This window comes from Pseudopipra pipra, chromosome 14, assembly GCF_036250125.1.
Source record: "Pseudopipra pipra isolate bDixPip1 chromosome 14, bDixPip1.hap1, whole genome shotgun sequence".
NCBI lineage: Eukaryota > Metazoa > Chordata > Aves > Passeriformes > Pipridae > Pseudopipra > Pseudopipra pipra.
Window position 1 is genome coordinate 516,631 of NC_087562.1, and position 20,735 is coordinate 537,365.

The following is a 20,735-nucleotide window of genomic DNA, read 5'->3' on the forward strand; positions in this document are numbered from 1 at the left end:
CACTTTACTGTCAGTGAAGGGCTGTGTCCTCATCTAGTGCTATGCCAAGCAATAAGCAGCAAGCCTTTCAGCTCCATGGCATTATGCAAAACACTGGAACAATGATTACAAGAATGTGCATATATGTATATAAATCCTGACAAGAACACCTGGTCCCTAAGAAATGGTTCCTCTCTACCTCACCAACTACATATTTTGAAAACAAACCCAAAAATGTTAAAAGCATGTTTCAGAACAGTTTGTTCTATGGGCACAATAAAAAAATCCCTCTGCTGTATGAAAAAAAAAAGTTTATTATAATTTAGGAATATGAGCAAAAGTAAAGTATTTTATAATATCTTAAAATCCATGGCAATCTCCCCTGTCTTTGTGTCGAAAGTTATGGCATAGGTGACAGCAGCAGGGTCTGACAGAGCTTCTGACTCAAGAACAGAACTGAAGAAATACACAGCTTGCTTGCAGTGGGGGTTCCAGGCACAAGTTCCCTACAGGAGACAGTTCAAAGTGGAAGCAGTTAAAACTCTACCAATTCTTACCACACAGTAACAATGCAGTAAGAGCCCTTGTGCCCAGCTGGGCCCACAAGGATCAGCATCATCTCTTCCACTGCCATCCACCCCACCCTAGGAACACCTCACTTGAGTACCATGTGCTGCTCTGCACAGAGAAGGCAGAGGAAAAAATGCATTTTGGTCAAAGAATATTTAGATAGAATACCAAAAATACTCCTTCCCCTTCCAGTTTTTGCTTTTGTTAAACTGAGAAATGGTATTTGTAATAAACTCTACTTTGAGCTAGCATCATATTTAAACTCTGAATTGATTCCAAACTGTGGAGCATTTTGATCCACTTCAGATTCTCCCATTTTAAGGTACATCTCCTGCTCCCTGCAAAAACATGAACAGATATTTCTACTAGTTGTCTATGTAGTATTCAAGCAGTGTAACACAGAGCACTACACAACCCAGGCATGGCTAACAGGGACCCATTGTTCAGCACTGTAATCCTACAGGACTTTGATGTAATAATCTAGACTGAAGATGTACCTTTTCATTTGGAATTTGCATCAGTCCTGTACTTATGGAGATATCTGCAGCAAGATGATATTCCATCCACAAAACTGCTCCATGGCTCTTTCCTTTCCTGGGGAGAGGTGGAAGATAAAACCTGTTACTTCCTACAGCACTGACAGCTTCACAGAGACACTGCACTAGTGGTTCAGGGAGAGCTGGAAAACCAGGGAGAACTGCTTTCCTGGAAAAAAAGTTGAACAGCTGAGTGATTTGGTAATTGGGCAGCAACTTTTAAAATATTTGCAGATATGAAATCTAAAAAAGGCAAGGAAGAGGAGAATATGTCATAACTACATCTGCTCAGCAGCACAGTCATTTAACCAGCCCTGAACAATGTGGCATAAGTTACACTGCATGTTCAGACAGCACTTCCTTTAGAGCCCCCAGTTTCTATGGCTTCTGAATTTTGAGGAAATGTTTACCACACATACCATGTCACTTCAAGAAGCAGACGTGCTGCCAGTGTGCTGCCTACAAATACAACTGCTGCAAAGGCAGAGACTCCACACAGGTGGTTCTGGATTTTGTGAAACCTTGAATTTTGCTTCACAATGAGAAACATACAGTTACAGCAGTGTTTGAGTTATCCAAGATCTAGACAGTGAAAAAAGAACCCCAAAAAACCTTTCCCCTGATTTTTAGTTCTTAAGCAGCATTTTAAGCTTGAACAGAATTAGGGATAATTTGTAGTTACATTATAGTGAAAAATATCTCAGAAGATATTATAAACATCAAAATTGCCAGAATTATAGTTAGAAGGAAGAATAGCACACATTTTAACAGCTATTAACACAATAACTTAAAGCTATTAAACACAGTAATTTATTAAACACAATAATCTGAAAAGCTAAATAGGAGCCTTTTCTGCAAGAACTCAGCAACAGGGAACAAACAAAGACTAAACACATCCAGACAATGTTTTACTTTCTCTACATCATATATTAATCTATTTAAATTTTAAATCACAGTAACAGCTAGAAAAATGCTGGTTTTGAAACACAGGCATATTATCCAATCTAGAATATCTAATATTATTGTTATAGCCTATTGGGAACAGCCACAGGAAATTTGTGTCAGAATAACTTCCCCAACTTTGGGTCACATTATTAAAGACTGTCAAGTATGTTCCCAGCATGAACTGCAATACCCACAGAACCTGAACAGGAGGTAAGCCATGGATGCTGACAGGGATCTTTACTGCAATGAGCACACTGACCGCAGAAGATCCACAGAGCCCTCCGTGCTCAGGCACTGCTGGGGCACAGGCTCTCTGAAGTCAAACACCAGAACTTCCTGGGGGTCAGACAGTGACTTGCAAGGATATTCCCACAGAGGGTGAGGTTCTGCTTCCTTGGATTCCCTAAAATTCAGAGAATCCTGAAAAAAGAAAGGAATAAAATTATCTGAAGACAATCAAAAGGCAAATAGTCCATGTTTTCAAGCTAATTACATGTCCTTAACCCAGAGTATTTAAGCAATAAAGCTGCAAGAGGACAGGACTGCACTTCTTAGGCACAAGGGAAAAAATGTCCTACATGCATGAAACCAAGTGCTGTGACAACGGCCCTCAGCAATGACACAAAACCAGGCACTTTCAAAAGAAAATGCATTTAAATTTTCTTCTCCCTCCAGAGGAATTCTACTCTACAACTGCCTGTACTCCTCCACAATGACTGTCAAGGTAATCTAAACTCAAATATGGATATTGACAGTCCAGCTCCAGAAACAGATACAAATAAATCTCACCCTTCCTATCTAGTTCTCAGCAGTCAATAAGCCTTTTTCTCTCTCAAAAGAACCTCCAAGTGAGGGCAGCAGGATTCATCTATAAACAACTCCCATTTTGAGAACAGTATTTTCTTTTTGAATGAACAGAATTATTTTCCAAACAAAGCAAAACACTGAAGAACTTGACAAACAAGAAGTAACTGCCAACTCCAAGCCCCACACCATGAAAGGGACTGTTTTACAAGAACTAAACAGTCACCAGAGTTCTGAAAGACTAAAACAATGGTGTTCTGCCTAACATACAGGTTTTCCAACAGTCACAAAATGCTTTATTAAGCCAAGGTGAGTTTTTGTTTTGCTGAGACTTGTGCTGAAACTACTTTCAGTCTTCTTACTTTGATCATATCATCCATAGTCTGGACATCAAAACCTTCACAGCTGCCACATGGACTCCGGATTCTCCATAAGTCCTATAAAAAACCCCAGGATTTTGTTTGGCTTTATTAATGGAAACAGGAAATCTTAACATAATTTTAGCTGTAGAGCAGACATTTGATAGCAAGCCAGATAAAGACTCTTTCCTATCTATACATTCCTAAACCATTACAACTACTGCACAAAGAAGGAAATGTAAAATTAAAGCAATAGCTTTGGGAACAGCTTAATGGAATGAAATACAAGTTAAATGTTCTACCAAAAGAGCTATGTGGAATGAGCTCTGAACACAACCCTCATGAAAGGGTGAAACTCAGGCTCGGGTGACACGAATGTTACTTTACATTCTGCTACTAGATTGCTGAATAATCTTCTGCCATCACTCTGCAGGCTTCAGCTTCCTCACCCAGAACATGAACACAATAATGCTGACTTCCTTCCAAAATGCTTTGAGTTCTAGAGGAGCGAGTCCTCTAGACAAGAAATCATGGAATTGAAATTAACTGCTTATTTCAATCTGATTACTCTTGATTAGTATTAAACACCTTGCATTTTTAACAGATAAACTGAAGGTTATGTTCATGTGAAAATTCATTAGATTATAGGCCTTTTTTATTTACAGATTTACATTATTTACTATATTCAGACTACAGAGTCCCTCACTTAAGCTACTGGTCTTTGCATATTAATGATGAAAGAACGTATTTAATTTCCATTATCATTGTAGGTAAACATTTCACAGCCTTCAGTTAAGGAGCTTAATGACTTCAGTTAATGGTGGAAAAAAAGAAGTTTATAGCTTTGTACAATTTCTGAAAGATGACTTTTCAAATTACTTTTAAGATGTGCTCAAATTCAGACCTGTGCACAGCCTCAAAGAGGTAAAAAAAAAAAGAACATGCAATTAGGAATCCTGCCTCCAGTCTTATCAAGCACCATTTCAAAAACTGGTATGTAGCAGAATATCTAATTTTATAAGTAACCACTACTGTCACATGCTCCAGCAATTTCTAATCTAAAGAAATATTTTAAAACATTCAGCCCTTCCATCTTAAATGCCAAAATTACTTGAGTTAATTTGCTGACAAGAGATGGCTGAAATAGCACAACTCACCTTCAAGATATCAAATATTCTTTTCTGAGGTGGTAAGTACATACTGGACAGTATTAAAATGCAATACACTTGTCAGTAAGAAGTCCTAGAGGAGGACTTATGTCAGTGGATTTGTGTAAATACCACATGGATAACTCTAAACAAGCTCACCTGGAACTCCACGATCATCATGTGCAAGGCAGCAGACTGAGGCAGGACAGAGACATTGCTGCTGAGGTGCCTGCTCACAGCTGTCCTGGCATACCAGAAATACAGGTTATGCCATGGCAGCAAACTGGTACTGAAAAATGGCTCTCCCACAAGAACAGAAATCTGGCAAAGAAAGGAGGAGATAAAAGCATCATAAGAACAACTCTAACACAGGCTGTCTCAATCTTCCAACAGCTACCAACACAACACAAGGAGTGAAATCATCTAGATCAAAACTGCTACTGTCCATAAAGATTTAATTCCTGTACACTGCACATAGGGCACACCAGACATATTTCTGTGGGTTTAGTCAGCACATCTTAAAATGAATTTTCCTGCAACAAAGTTTGAGAGAAAATATTTTGATGTTGGAAGGCTTTGTAATGAGTCACAGTACTTTTAAAATTTTTAATGTAATGATGTTAGTACTTTCAAAGAGATTGCCATCTTCTTGAGGGGCTCGGCAAAGAGCTCCAGCCTTGTAGCACATACACAGTTAAACCAGTTAAACTGCCTGAACAACTGGTGCAGATTATGCAGCAAGGGAAAGTCACATCCTGTCAAAAACAAAGCAACAATCCTCCCACAGTCTTCAGTCTCCTTTAGTTTTAGTGGCACATGATCTGAACCATCTACTCACTGCATTTTGCAGAAGCAGGATATAATGGCATTCAGTGTGGTTACAATGGCACAGCAGAAAAGCAAAAACAATTTTTAACTTCTGCTACCACCCCTCTGAAAGTCAGTATATTGGACAACTGTAACATACCTTTTTATCTTCAAAATGAGAGGGCTTCAGCAACTCAGGACGTGCTTCCATTATTTTAATTTTATCTTCAAGATGATTTGCTTTCAAAAGCTAAAACCAAAAAGTAGCACACTGTCTTTAGCAAAAGTCACAGCTGAGACTCAAATACATACCAAAATAATCATTTTATTGAAAATAAATTATAAAAAAACCCCAATAGCCAAAAAAATATTTTTAAAAAACTGCCTACCATATCTTATCAGGTTGATGAGATCTGCTGTGCATCCTGCTCTTGAAGGATGCACACACTTAGAGCCAACGTGTCACACCCAGTGAACTAAAGCACGTGCCCTCCATATTCTTTCACACAAGTATATAAAAAGGCAGGTAACACAGAAATTGTCTCACTTTCTTTCATTTGTACTTTGAAACATATAGGAACAACAGTCAAGAATCACTTCAGCTATGAATACACTGCATATTTGGCTTCTGCCTAAGAGCAGGTTTGGGTCCTCACGTGCCTGCTGTTCCTGTTTTGTACTCCTGAGCCACAGGCTGAGCCAGACCTCTTTCAAATACCCAGTGCCAACTAAAAGAGCCACAGCCAAGGATGACTCCAGGAAGCTGTTTCCATTCACTTCTCAGACACCAGCTGCCTCTCCTGAACAGCCTCCACTTCACTGGCAGAGCCTTTTGTGCCCTTCCCCAGGGCAGCAGCTGGAACAGCACTTGCAGTGAAGAGCCACTGCCCGTGTCTCCTAAGAGCAACAGCATCCTCAAACACATTCATTAAACCCACTGAACTTCTAAACAATTGCTGCAAGAACAACAAACAAAGGCATCAACTCCGGCCTCAGTAACACCAGGGGTTCATTTACTGCTTTAACAGAAAATGGAATACTCACTTTCTCCATGACAGAACAGGACACACCAGAGTTTTCTACTGTGAACACCTAATGAAAACACACAACAATTAGTGAAACTAGCTTTATAGCTTTTAATTAAAAGAATGTGTTAACTAAACAATGAAGGAACACTTTGATGCCCTAGTGAGCACAGTTCACAAGAACCACGCATCTATTCCACAGCCCACTGCCACAAACCTTTTTAACAGCTAAACACCCCCAATAACTACAGGCTAAATAATGCTGTTTTCACAGCCATACAAGAAAAAAACCACAAACAAAATGCAAATCTTTTATTTTCCTTTTTTAAAATGCACATTTGCTCTAGGCACAAATTTACTCCTGAACAAATGCAAGCATATTGCCAGTGGGCCAAATCAAGCTCCAGCAGTGCTCACTCCCTGTGAGCAGTGTTTACCCCACCTGACTGGATCAGATGGAAAGTGCTCAGAAGCCTTCTGCAGTAAGAAAAAAAAATGAAGTTTTGTTCATAATTGGTGAAAAGCTAGGCAATATGCTACACTCCTCAGGATTATATTACATTACACATTCCCAGATATTCAGTCCAACTGCAATAGATCTTAGGTTGAAGAGCCCCATGACAGGATAGACTAAGTAAGGTACAGACACACAGGTGAGACAGCCAGGCAGCTCTCATTTACACACAGACTCAGTGTAATAATGAGCTGGAAATGAACTATACAGAGAAAAATACCAAGCTAAAATGTAAAAATCTGATAAACAGGAGGAAGTATTGTACCTGCTTTGCTCCAAGATAGTGAGCCAGCACAGGCAGCAGACTGCCATCACTGATACAAAGGCAAACACTATCTGTGTTCAGAACCTACAGAAAATAAACAGTCATTGTTATTCCTATTACAGATGAAAAAGTTTTCCCCACTTTATACACTTTCAGGTAAAATAAGGGTAAAAAATGCTCATGTAGTCCCCTTGGCTTAGGTGTGAAAAAGTTTGCACAAAAATGTATTGGGTATCTTTATTCAACTACCAATACTACTTTTAACAAATACACAGAGCTGCTACAAGTTCCGATGCAGAAATGGTTGCTTACAACTTAAAAATGTAAAACTAAAGTTTTCATGACAAAAGTACAACCTAGATCCGCTGATGGAAAAAAAAATATACTTGGTGAGCAAAGTCCTTTGCAGGGGAGAAACAAACTCCATAAATAATTTCTGCAAATCAAACAACACGGGCATCCATCCCAGAAGCTGACAAAGCCTGCAGGAACAGGCACTCACTGTCCTCAGTGCCCGGATGTACTGGCGTGTCCGGGCCTGGTCGTTCAGCTGCCCAAAGCGGGGCCTGTTCCACAGCAGGTGAGCGTGACACCTGCACACAGGGCTCTCCACACCACCAGCTGCTTCAGCCTCCTCTGCTCTGCAAGAGATGTCAGTGAAGTGTGAACTACAGCACCACAGACATGCAAACAGCTTGTGCATTTGTGCCACAGTGCACACTAATGCATAGGGACTCTGCTGTTACTTTTTCAAAGTTACTAGTTCTTCAATGACATTTTTGTAACTTTGCATTTCCAAACAAAGAGAGGCCAAAAAGAACCAATTTTCACCTTCACAACCAAGAAACCCACCCACTAACTGTGATGGCTAGGTTTTTAGGTTTTGTTCTTTTAGAAAAAAGGTACTCATTTGCATTCCTAAGTAAAAAAGGCATAGAAAATTCAGACATTTTATAGCTAGCACTGATTTTTAAACATGTCAGCTGCTACTGCCATCACAACCAACGTGATTAAGCTCCTTTTAACCTGAGAAAAAGGTAGCAATCTCAAAAACACAGTGCTAAGAAAACAGAAAATGGAGACAGAATTATTATTTCACTTCTTTACCTACATGCCAGCTCAGCTGAGCTGTATTTTAGGATTTCCAGGAATCAACCAGGAGTGTTTTTGTTTCTCTGTCACAGCATGCACAAGGTACAAAGCAGGACCTTGCAGTCCAACTATGTTTTTATGCATAATGTGTATTTTGCACCTGTACATAGCCCATGAAGCAGCTTTGCATAATTTTCTAGTCTTTAGGTTCTTCTCTTGCTCTTCTACAAAAACAGACGCTCTAAGAGCAGCAGGTGCTCGAGCCTGGAGTGAACAGCAGCCCTTTCCCCCCCAGAGCTGTTACCTGGCTCTTGCAGGGAGTACCACAGGCAGTATCATTACCTGGCTCTCTGCAGGGAGTACCACAGGCAGTATCATTACCTGGCTCTCTGCAGGGAGTACCACAGGCAGTATCATTACCTGGCTCTCTGCAGGGAGTACCACAGGCAGTATCATTACCTGGCTCTCTGCAGGGAGTACCACAGGCAGTATCATTACCTGGCTCTCTGCAGGGAGTACCACAGGCAGTATCATTACCTGGCTCTCTGCAGGGAGTACCACAGGCAGTATCATTACCTGGCTCTCTGCAGGGAGTACCACAGGCAGTATCATTACCTGGCTCTCTGCAGGGAGTACCACAGGCAGTATCATTACCTGGCTCTCTGCAGGGAGTACCACAGGCAGTATCATTACCTGGCTCTCTGCAGGGAGTCCCACAGGCAGTATCATTACCTGGCTCTCTGCAGGGAGTACCACAGGCAGTACTCATCCCGACGGGCAGTCAGCTGCACCCGCTCCCCCTGCAGCACCCGCTCCTCCCGTGGCAGGAAGTACACACACTGCATCCAGTGATCCCTCCACTGCAAAGGGACAGACACACACCCTCAGGAACCAGTCCCAGTCACTGGAGAGTGAACAAAGAGCAGGAAGTACACACACTGCATCCAGTGATCCCTCCACTGCAAAGGGACAGACACACACCCTCAGGAACCAGTCCCAGTCACTGGAGAGTGAACAAAGAGCAGGAAGTACACACACTGCATCCAGTGATCCCTCCACTGCAAAGGGACAGACACACACCCTCAGGAACCAGTCCCAGTCACTGGAGAGTGAACAAAGAGCAGGAAGTACACACACTGCATCCAGTGATCCCTCCACTGCAAAGGGACAGACACACACCCTCAGGAACCAGTCCCAGTCACTGGAGAGTGAACAAAGAGCAGGAAGTACACACACTGCATCCAGTGATCCCTCCACTGCAAAGGGACAGACACACACCCTCAGGAACCAGTCCCAGTCACTGGAGAGTGAACAAAGAGCAGGAAGTACACACACTGCATCCAGTGATCCCTCCACTGCAAAGGGACAGACACACACCCTCAGGAACCAGTCCCAGTCACTGGAGAGTGAACAAACAAAGTAAGACACCCAGTAAGGCCTTTCCTCAGGATAGCTGCTCACAGCCATGACAGTGCTATCTGAAGGCTCAGTGTTTTACCTGCAAAGCAGAAGTGGGGTTTACCCAGTAGGGAGCCATTGTGCAGTTTATCATCCCAGAGGGGTCCATGTCAATGTCCCACCAGGAAAGGACAATTTGTGCCTTCCCAGATCTAACAGGCTCCAGCTGCACTCTATAGGAGGTTGAAGCACTCTGTACTGGCTTACTGAAATCCACACTGCAGAGAGGCATAAGAATTGTAAAAAGATACAGTTCAGCACTCTTCAGAAATTCTCACCAGCTTCCTAGGCTGAACACACAACTTCTAGGAAAGGCAGAACAGGACAAGTTTGTCTTGACCAAAGCCATGTCTCCCTTACCTGAACATTGTCACCACATCACTAAGGGCAGTGAAGTCACTTGAGGGCACCTGGTTCAGTTGGATATCACAAACAGAAGGAACACCTGGACAGTTCTCCATTTCTGAAGGGGGAACAATAATTTTTTCACCATCCTCTGCTTCGACATGAATGGGAAACAGTTTGTTCCAGGCCCACATTCTTTTGGATTCCACCAACTGGACATACACTGTTGCCCTGTGAGGCACTGCCTCACATCCTTCCTGAGTGTTCAAAACAAAGGGTAAATACACTCAGTGGGTTAGACTTATTAACATGAATGAGAATTAAACCAATTGAAATGCAAAACCATTTAAAGAAAAGTTGGACTGGGAGCTTTGAAATCTTAAACACAAGTTATTTTGGAGACTTCTGTAACATCAGAAAGAAAAATTAGAAACCTAAATAAAGTTTTGCCATCCACATTTTATTAAAAGATAGTATCAGAAAAGGTAAAAGAGGAAGCCCTAAACTTATACCTACAGATTATATGTCCATGAAGGATACTAGATAACAGTATTTAAAATATTTCCACAGGCAAAAAGCATATGGAGTAGTAAGAGCATGACAGGAAACAAAACCTACCAAAACAAAAGCAATGCCCAGAAGGTGAAGCCCATCAAATTTACAAGGATTTAATTTTTTTAAAACAGCTTGGAACAAGGCTGTTATTAAGGAGAGCTTCAAATCACAACCAAAAGACATCTGTTAACCAGCAAGTTGTTGGTTTCAACACAAAGCATCTAGGTGTGATTTCAGAGCCTGTGATTTACAATACGAACTCAAGTAGCTTTATTCCAGGAATGAGCCTAGTAAATTATTCATTGAATAAGAAACACACAGCTGATGGTGTATTTACCAAGGGATGCAGAAGCCTAAGTATAATCTCTGTCTTAGTCCAAAAAAAAGACAGAAGGATTTCTCTAGAGACAGATGTGACACACCATCATTTTCTATTTTCTTACCTGTACAAGGTATTTGTGTGCGTGCTCATATGTTGGTAAAGCTCCTTCTCCTATCAGCTCTGTATCAAACAACTCTGTGACCAGGATGTTTGCACGACATTCCATATCTCCATCTAAAAGATACAAATTAATATTGTAATGTTGAGCCTTTATGTAAGTCTTTCAAGAAAATGCTATCCTAAGAACACAAGTAATTAAAAAACTTATTCCTGTTAAAGAATCTGCTGAAGACTGCAAGTTATTTTCCTTTAGAAGTCTACTATGAAATACAAATGACTACTGAAATATCACTAGAACACTTCCTTTTGAAGTAAATTTCTAATATTACTTTCTAGAGTAACAGAACAGTTGAGGTTGGAAAAGCCCATGAAGTCCAACCATCAACCCAGCACTGCCACCAGGTTCACAATTCCAGCCTGTCCCCAAGTGCCACATCCACGTTGTTCAAACACTTCCAGGGATGGTGGCTCCAGCCCTTCCCTGGACACTCTGCTCCATGCTTTACAACCCTTTCCATAAAACATTTTTCCTACTATCCAATCCAAACATGCCCTGGCACAACCTGAGGTCACATCCTTTGTCCTGTCAGTTGTTATGTGGGAGAAGAGCTCAACCCCTGATTACAGCCTCCTCTCAGACAGCTGCAGAGCCATGAGGTGTCCCCTCTGCCTCCTTTGCTCCAGGCTGAACAGCCCCAGGCCCCTCAGCCACTCCTCAAAACACCTGTGCTGCAGACCCTGCCTGAGTTTTGATTGCAGACACATGGAGAATAAGACATCCTCCTTCATGGTGTTCAGCCACTTGCCAATTTTTTTAAGCCTAGCCTATTTTTCTCACCTGGGCCAACTGTGACTTCAGTGGAGTGCTTGTTGATGACCTTGATCTTGTCAGAAAAACCATTTTTCTCCACTATCTTCACAGCAGCGTTAGCCATGGGCCTGAAAACCTGTGAATGGCAAGAGCTCACATCAGCTTTCCAAAGTGGAAGGACACCAGCACAAAATGCAACATATTTAGTTCTGAAACAAATGAACAACTTCTGTATCTTCTTCCATGTCTGAAGTCCATGAAACAAGACAGCAAGCCTTGCCTGAAAAATTCATAGAGCTCCAATGTCACTGTTACCAACTGTCTCCCAAAGCTGTTCCAACTGAACTTTTGAAAGACAAGAACACACATTAAGAGTATTTTAGCATTCACATTAAGCAAACTTATTTATTTCTTTGGAAAAATACGTATATCCATCAAGAGAAGCCACAAGAGACTTACATGTGCCCAAGATAATATCTAAATAAATACATGAACTCAAAACAATCAGCACTGAAACAGTCACTGAAGTATGCCAAAAATCTGCTTTTATTAACAGCATAAATGTGAAAAGAATTTTTGTTTCCTTCAGCAAAAATAACAAAATGACCAAGAATATGTTGAAAGGGTTTAATGTTCATATCCATTTTTAAGCTCAAAAATTTTCAGTGTTCCATCCAGTCACATGACTTTACTAAGACACTTGTGGCCACTCTGGAAACCAGCACAAACCTCTCTGATGGCTTCCTGTGTGTCTACATGAAAGAGGACTGTCCTGAAAAATGATCATCAGATAAAATTTTAAATTAAAAAACCAACATAGATGCCTACTTGGGTAGAAATCCCACAGTACTCTTTCAACTAGACCCTACAGACAAGCAGATCTTCTCTTTGTTTCCTCAAATGCATCAAAAAAAACCCTAAACTGGCCAAAATGTTCCTGTCATTATCCTTAATATGAGTAATGGCTGTTAATGACCATCAGGATGTTTCTCAAGTGCCAATAAAAAAGGAGATGTTCTATCTCATCCCAGAGAGATGGAAAAGTCCGTTCATGAAAAGGCCTCCTTATTACAACGTGGTTCATGTTATGATTAAGTGGTCTGAGAATCCATCTCCAAGAGTTAAAACTTCTAAAGATCAGCAATATGGTTAGAAAATACTGACATTTTTCAAAAACATGGTTGAAGCTCTATATTACACTTGATTTTTGATAAAAAGTAGAGACAATGAAATACCAGAAAACTTGACTCAGAAATTTCAATCTGTACATTTACAGAAACTGTCCTAAAAATGAAAAATATACTATACCTTTTCAACTATGTTCTTGTAAGACCTAGGTGGTTTTGACACATGAAAGGTTCGAGTTTGCTCTTCAGAAGCCACCACAGAAAATAACAAATGCATGCAGTCCACTGATTGTGCAGCCAGAACTGCACTGAAGCCTGAAAAGGCAGCTCTGAACACACATGCAGCACATGTGCAGCCCCTACCAGATGCTCACCTCGACTGCATAGCAGAAATCTGCCCCAGCTGAAGCTGCCATCATGGCCAGGAGTCCTGTGCCAGTGCCTATGTCCAGAACTATTGCTTTGTCACCTCTCTCCTTCACCCTGCTCACTGCAGCACGGATACCTTGGTAGTACTTCACATTCTGGGGAGAAGAAAAAACTTGAATCCATTTACACTTTCCATTTTTGTGCAGAAGTCTTGAATTCTCCAACCACAACTTTATAAGCAGAAAAAGGCCTGGAGACATTCTTTATGCCTTACAGTCACACCAAAGCCATCTTCAGCAAAAGCAGGTGTATCTGGTGGGATCAGTCCATTTAAAGCACATCAACTTCTATCACCAAGTTCACACTGTCATTGATCAGTCAGCTATTCAGACCACATGCATAATTTCCAAATGTGATACATTTTCTGGAGCAAATAATAAAAAAATTTTCCCCTGCAGCAGCATTCAAATAATCAAAAACTGACTCTGACAGTACAGGAGCTACAGTGTCTTGGATTTAGATTCCTCTCTTCATCTGCTGTTCATACATGAGAAGCAACATGTGTAAATAGTGGGTTTTGGTTACATACCATTAAATGGGGCTACAAGAGAAAGGAAATGGCCATTTTCTTACCATTCAGAAGGGTTTGGCCTCTGTACTTACTCTGTCTTTATCGTGAAGCATATCTGCATAGCGTGACCTACAACAACAAAATTCCAGTCAAAATATTCCATATTGTAAAGCACAAACTGCAGGATCTCAGAGAGCCTCCCTTGTTTCCTCTTACTAAGGCAACTGGTCCCCATGGCCCATAAATGCACAAACAGCTGACGTGCTCTTTGAGCATCTGAACTGTTCACCAAATCTGAGGAATAATGTCATTTCAATGATCTGGCCATCGACATATAAATGAATTAATTAATTGCTGGCACATACCCTCCCCTCAGCAATGACCCAAGACACAGACCTATGCACAAACTGCAAAGTAACAGCTGGGACAGATGCAGAGTCATACAGACCAATACAGAGATTTAAATTTCTTTGGTCTCCATTTCTTCATGGCTTGCACTACTTAAAAATACCCCAGAATCTAATCTTCCCACCTACCCTGGCTGTTACATTAAGCTCTTAAAAAGTTAGTACAGTAACAGACAACTGGCAATTATTTATTGCACTGGGATTTAAAAGAAATTTAGTCAATGCATTTTGCCACAACTCAGTCATTGTCAGTATCAGGATCAGCACCTCAGAAAACATTTTAAAAAGTTTAGAAGGAATTTATTTGGAGAATAGTTCACAAAATTTTACACTGACAGTTCTGCCCTGCACAACACCAGGCACGTTCACTAACACTTAGGTTATCCTACAGTCCGATCAACTCATCCCCTTAGAAATTCTACAAAGATAAACCCCAAAACTGACATGAAAACAAGCTGAGTTTGCTCTTTTTTGGTGGCTTTAGGGGAACAAGCACCTTTTTCCATCATACCTGGCAATCTCCTGGTGGTAGTCATAGTCCTCAGCCTCCTCTAACCACTCCATGGCACCAGTGGTTGGATTAGCTCTTCCACAAAAGGTCTTCATGACCAGTCTCAACTTGTACTGTATTACTGATGTATTATGTGCAGTTTTGCTGCTTTCACTTCAGTGTAATACACCAGACCCTGGCTGTGAAAAAACCACAAACCAAACACAAAACTCCCAGTGAAAACAACTGTAACTTCAGCCATCACTTGAGCTCTGGGTACCTGTTACACCTGCCTTGCCCAGAAGCCAAGTGACCGCTTTACGCTTTTTCTACAACGATGTTTTAAACTAAAACATGTCACCCAGTCCCGCTCAGGAACCTCAGCGCAAAAAAGAAATCCCCTCACGGTAAATCCTCAGGGAAAACTCCTCCCGCCCTGTCCCGGGTGCCCGCACAGCCCGTGCCGGGGGAGGGCCCAGCGGAGCCCGGGCCGAGAGCCCGCACAGCGCCCGGGGCCGGGGCAGGCCCGACCTCCCGCCCCGCGGGGCTGCGGCGGGGGCGGACAGGGCGCTCTCCGCTGTTCCCGCCGGCAGCCCCGGGCCGAGCCCCCTCACGGCAGCCCCGGTTGTGCCCCCTCACGGCAGCCCCGGGCCGAGTCCCCTCACGGCAGCCCCGGGCCGAGCCCCCTCACGGCAGCCCCGGGCCGAGCCCCCTCACGGCAGCCCCGGGCCGAGCCCCCTCACGGCAGCCCCGGGCCGAGCCCCCTCACGGCAGCCACGGCTGTGCCCCCTCACGGCAGCCCCCGGGCCGAGCCCCCTCACGGCAGCCACGGCTGTGCCCCCTCACGGCAGCCCCCGGGCCGAGCCCCCTCACGGCAGCCCCGGGCCGAGCCCCCTCACGGCGGCCCCGGGCCGAGTCCCCTCACGGCAGCCCCGGCTGTGCCCCCTCACGGCAGCCACGGCTGTGCCCCCTCACGGCAGCCCCCGGCTGTGCCCCCTCACGGCGCCCAGCCGGTACCCACCGCCGCTGCTTCCGCCGCCCCGCGCGAACCGCGGCCGGCCCGGCCCCGCCCGGCTCCCGCCCCTTCCCGCCGGGCTCCCGCCCCTTCCCTTCCCTGCCCTCCGTGCCGGGCCATGTCCTCCGCGGCCGTGCTGCGGGTGCGGCGGAAGCGCGGCGGCCCCGAGCCGGCCGAGGCGCTGCTCCTCGCCTGCAAGCGGCGGCGCGAGGAGCCGCCGGAGCGGAGCCTCTTCAAGCTGGTGGCGACCGTGTCCTCCAAGGTAGCGCGGCCGCGGGGCCGGCTCGGCCCAGCCGGGCTCCCGGAGGCTCTCGCTGGCCCTGGTGCTGCTCCCGCGGGTCTCTCGGGTCCCTGTGGGTGCGGCCCCGCAGAGCAGCGGCGGGCGCTGTGCCGGGCCCGAGGGGCAGCCCCTGCGCGGGGCAGGACAGAGTGACGGGCACTGCACAGCCTGTTCAGCGCTCGCTTCTCGCACTTACAGGCTGTTCCTCACTCACAGACCACGGAACAGTCAGCAAGTGAAGCCCCAGTGTCTGCTGTTTGAGGTGCTGAACCTCAGCCCTCCAAGGATAACAACTGCCATCCGCTATCCGGCCTTTTATATTGAATCAAACTGGGATGTCGTGGGAAATGATCTTTATAGGACATCGTAAAGGATATTTTGCCTTAAATTCAGGTCCATCGCGGTCTTCCAAAGGCATTTGTTTGGACGGTTATTCCATACGACAAAGTAGTTTAAAAATCAAATTGAAACAGTCTTAGAACTTTTCTTCTATATCTTCTGCTTTTTTCTCCTGATATCAAGAGAATATTGATTGTTGTGTTGCTTAAAGCAATAGTGGAAGTTAATTTGATATTAGGAATATTAGAGCTGCAGTTCTTATTGCACTACTACTAGTAGTCATTAATCCCTTCTAGGAAGGGGTAGGACTTACTATGTTGATGGTGTCATTATACTCCTCCTTTTTGTTCCTCTACTCAGAATGAACCAGTTCAGAAGTACGTTAAGGATGCCATCACACGGGACAGAGCAGCTCAGAGCCTGCAGCCCCCTGTGGGAAGCACTCAGCGGATCCTCCAGGAGCTCCAGCCCCCTGTGGGAAGCACGCAGCGGATCCTCCAGGAGCTCCAGCCCCCTGTGGGAAGCACGCAGCGGATCCTCCAGGAGCTCCGCTCCTCCAGGCAGGAGAGGAGGAAGGAGAACCGGTACCGTGTCATAGCCAGCCACCGACCCACCTGTGCTGAGACAGCCGTGCCTGCCACAGGGGCTGGGGCTGACACGGATGGGCACGGGGCAGGCTCTGGAGCACAGCAAGATGCTTCACAAGAGGAGAGCGGTGCTGCTGATAAGAGTTCGGACTGCTGTGGGAAATTCCAGTTGTTTGATATTGTCCAAGAAGAGGAGATGGTGGGAGACTGCAGCGTAACCTTTGCCAACCCCCAGGTCAGCAAATCAGCTCAGTGTTCTTGAATACTGTGATCCTGCTGTGGGAAAGTGTTTTGCTCTCAGATTGCAGGATGTCATCCTTAGTTAGCTGCAAAGAAAACTGGTGGCTGTAACCAAGACTTTGTCTGCATGACTTGAGTGGAAATAAGCATTTTTTTATTTTTTCTTAGCAGAAGATTGATCCAGATGTGATTCTTTGCAATGCAGTAGAGATGATCCGTGAGCGTTTAAATGTTTCTGAAGATGCTAAAAAGCACTGTGAGAAGGAAGATGAGTATGTTTATGACATCTACTATAAGGAAACATCAGCCCCTGGTTGGATCGAAAATATCCTTTCTGTACAGCCCTACAGAGAAGAATATGAATGGGTAAGGGTGTGGAAAAAAGGATCTTTCTTAAATTGAAAGGTCACAAATAAACATGCTTTAAGTCCTATCATTAAAAATTGCCATGCCAAGAAAGGTCCTTTGAGATAGACACTACACATGTGCTCAGTGACTTCTGCCTTAGGCCTCTGGTGTGCTGTGTTCCTGCAGGTTACTGTTCGTTCATTAAATGATATGACAATGAAAACTGAAGGGATGGTGCTCATGTACTCAGAAAAATCCAGCTGGTTTCAAACTGCCCATTACATTTTGGCACACAAATGTAAACTTGAGTAATTCACGCCTCACTCGTGATTAGGAGGCAGTAATTAAAATATTAAATATTAACAAAGTAAAAATATTAAAATATTGTTAATATGTCTGAGTGGAAAGAGGAGCAAGGAGACACACAACTTTTTCAGTATTTGAAGACTGGACTTTAACCTTCATATGAGATACTTTTGCATAGTAAAATTGTCCTTCAGTGACTGTGGAGTTAGGAAGTTTAATGTAAGCTTCAGTCTTTTGTTCTATAGATACTGTGATCAATAGACTTACATATTGGAAACCTGAAGCTACTTTTTCTTTTCCTTGATCTATAACACTACTGCTGAAGTGAGTGGGATTAAGTTAGACATTAACATTTAAATGCTGAAGTGGAACATGTAAATATGTAACTCAAGTCATTTCTCACCTAAAGCAGATTTGAAGTGTTATGGTGAACACAGTGACAGGTCTGATTTTTCTGCAGTGTCCTTTGTGTAACTGCAGAATTCCTTGTGCCATCAGTGAGTGTCTCTTGGCTCTTTCTGATCTGTATAGTATTGCACAGGTGGATGGAAACCCACTTAACATTCACTACAAATACAGACTCCCAGCATTATGTTTTGTGTTGACATGCAGGTAAATGATGATCCTGTTCCAGAGGAAGTGTATGAAGATGAAGATGATGAAAATGATGAAAATAACTGGCGGAATGATTATCCCGAAGAAGATGAATTCTTACCCGAGGAAGATGGAGAAAAAGGTACACCTATAATAAATGCTGTTTGCTTTCATGCTGTGCACATAAATCCTCTTCTTTTTACATGCTAAAAAAGCAACTTAACTGAGCACTGCTGGGGTAGTGTTCTGCTCTTAAAATGGGTAAAATCTGCTTAGAGGAAGATTATCTTTCTTGGAACTAGAAGAGTGTTTTTGCAAAGTCAAAATTAAGTCATTTTCAGACTGCTGCAATTGCAAAGGATTGCTTGCTTTGAGGAGTTGATGACTTGGGTCCACATGGTTGTGAAATGCTGCCTCTGCCTTCTCAAGTCCCCATCCCAGAGTACTCCAAGCACAGTTCAAACCTCACCTAATACAGAAGTTGTTCAGACTTTGTTAGTTCCAAAAGTACCTTAAAATAGTCTGATTAACTTATTTAACTAAAAAGAAGGGATAATCTCTAAGTGTTGATGCTCTTTTTTGTAGAGCCTGAAGAGAGCTCTAGTGATGAGGAGCAATATTACAGGAGAAGAACGTGGGACAAATACCGACAGGAGGTTCTACGGGAGTTCGGATACGACGAGATGGAAGATCTGGGTTCTGACTAAAAGTTCTTTTTTGAAGATGAAACGTGTGCTCAAGGTGAAACTCTGCTGTGGTAGGAGAATGCACCATGGGAACAGCCAGCTGCAGCTGGCAGATCTCAAACAGATGGGTGTCAGTGTGGCCACTTGACAACACAGATTTTTGTTTGAAGCACAAGTGTTGTACAGAGGTTCTGAAGGAACTTTTTTTTCCCCCAAAGCTCCCTGCCCAAGCATTTGTACCTGTAGTGCCCATACCTCCATGTCATACATGTATGACCTCCACGTCACATGGAGGTGCTGTTGGAAGCAGCCCTTCTGGTCATGGCTGATGTGCCAGGTTTCACAAGAAGATCAGTGTGTCTGCCCTGATGGCAAGTGAAGTCCTTGAGAAAGGCACTGTCCTAGTGCTCTCTACTGTTTTTGTTTCTAAGTGTAAGTGACTTTCTTTACAAGTGTTGGAGCATATGAAATGCCCTGACCTGTCCATTGCTCTCCCAGTAGTTGAACAGTGCATGCTTAAATTGTAAATAAAAATGTTCTGACTAAGTTTTCTGTACTAACTTAAAGATCATAAGAAGCTGGTACAGCATAAGCCACACCATCTTAACTTGCATTTATACACCTTTAAAACCATTTAATCCTCTGTGTTTGAACACACCAAGTGTTTCAGCACTATCCTCCTGGAGTCTGTAATGAATGGCTGATAGGATGTGAGATCAATGTCATGCAAGAGCTTTAGGCTGCAGCACTGGCTTTAGGCCAGTTAGTTCTGACTGGTAAAGTCAGAGTAGTGGAGGCAAAATTTTTTCATTGTTGGTTTCAGAGCAAGGTTATCTGGCCCCAGATAACCTTTGTTACCTTTGCCACGACCCGTGCCTGTTGAAGCTCTGCTTGTTCACTGGACAGATGGCTCAGTTGGGTACTGAATCTATTCCAACCATATACGAGATTAAAAAGCTGGATTAAAATGGCTAAACTATAGTTTTTATTTAGTAGTGAAAAGACCAGACATGTTTTATGCACAGTTGGCACATAACTTCCTCAGCTAGAATTTAACTCCCTTAAATCCCAGTGCTGCTCCATAAACGTATCCCAGGGCTCCCTTTGATGTTAGTCTTCACCATCCACCACCATGTGCCCTTCTCTGCACTTTTTAAGATAACCTTGGTCATGGGGGCAGTGCAAAAATCCAAATATTCCCACTGTTATTCAAGTGGCTGATGCAAATGTGGTGCACCATTAGAAGTGTGCATTGCTTCAGCCATAATCTGATTACAGGATTTAGTTCAGCTCAAGTGCACAAAACAGTACCTGTGGCCAAACTCAGATCAACTGAGGGAGACACTCTGAACTAAGGTAAAGATTCCAGGTTTGTTTCTGAAGTACATCTCACTCTTGTAGCCAAAGAGGCTGCTGCTTCTTGCCTTTTGCTGCACTAAAATTCAGTATTACAGGTGTCCTGAGGTCAGGCTTACAGCTATGGAATTACAAATATTACTCATTAGCATGTCTGTGCTGCAGTAGTACTTTTACTTCCATTTTTATTTCTACTTTCTCTTCCTGCTGCTTAGCTTTCAGGATCTAGTTTTTGCCACAGAACTTCTGCTAGAGAGGAAAAAAAAAGAAAGTGGTTTCTTCTGTGAGGTAGTCTTTTTCTGGTGAGCAGTACTGATAGTAATAAAGGGAATTTTCTGACTGCTGAGGTCACAAGGCTACTGTGT

General features: G+C 43.4%; 2 protein-coding genes across 3 annotated transcripts; one reads left to right on the forward strand and one right to left on the reverse strand.

Annotated features, from left to right (window-relative positions):
• Positions 1-280: 280 nt before the first annotated feature.
• On the reverse strand, positions 281-15,830 carry PRMT7 (protein arginine methyltransferase 7). 2 transcript variants are annotated; one of them, XM_064670591.1, is made up of 18 exons: positions 15,747-15,830; positions 14,641-14,819; positions 13,815-13,851; positions 13,157-13,306; positions 11,683-11,791; positions 10,846-10,958; positions 9,863-10,104; positions 9,543-9,720; positions 8,777-8,904; positions 7,455-7,593; positions 6,953-7,036; positions 6,193-6,240; positions 5,309-5,398; positions 4,501-4,662; positions 3,197-3,271; positions 2,290-2,450; positions 1,047-1,143; positions 281-485 (listed from the first exon to the last, which is right to left on the reverse strand). In XM_064670591.1, exons 2-18 carry the CDS (start codon positions 14,733-14,735, stop codon positions 330-332), a joined length of 2,064 nt encoding a protein of 687 aa, XP_064526661.1. In that variant the 5' UTR covers positions 14,736-14,819; positions 15,747-15,830; the 3' UTR covers positions 281-329. The 2 variants fall into 2 exon arrangements, with proteins under 2 accessions (XP_064526661.1, XP_064526659.1); XM_064670589.1 differs by lacking the exon at positions 15,747-15,830 and having other exon boundaries at positions 14,641-15,236.
• Positions 15,688-20,716, forward strand: SLC7A6OS (solute carrier family 7 member 6 opposite strand). The gene is made up of 5 exons (XM_064670607.1): positions 15,688-15,896; positions 16,614-17,075; positions 17,252-17,446; positions 18,347-18,470; positions 18,914-20,716. Exons 1-5 carry the CDS (start codon positions 15,753-15,755, stop codon positions 19,033-19,035), a joined length of 1,047 nt encoding a protein of 348 aa, XP_064526677.1. The 5' UTR covers positions 15,688-15,752; the 3' UTR covers positions 19,036-20,716.
• Positions 20,717-20,735: the final 19 nt, after the last annotated feature.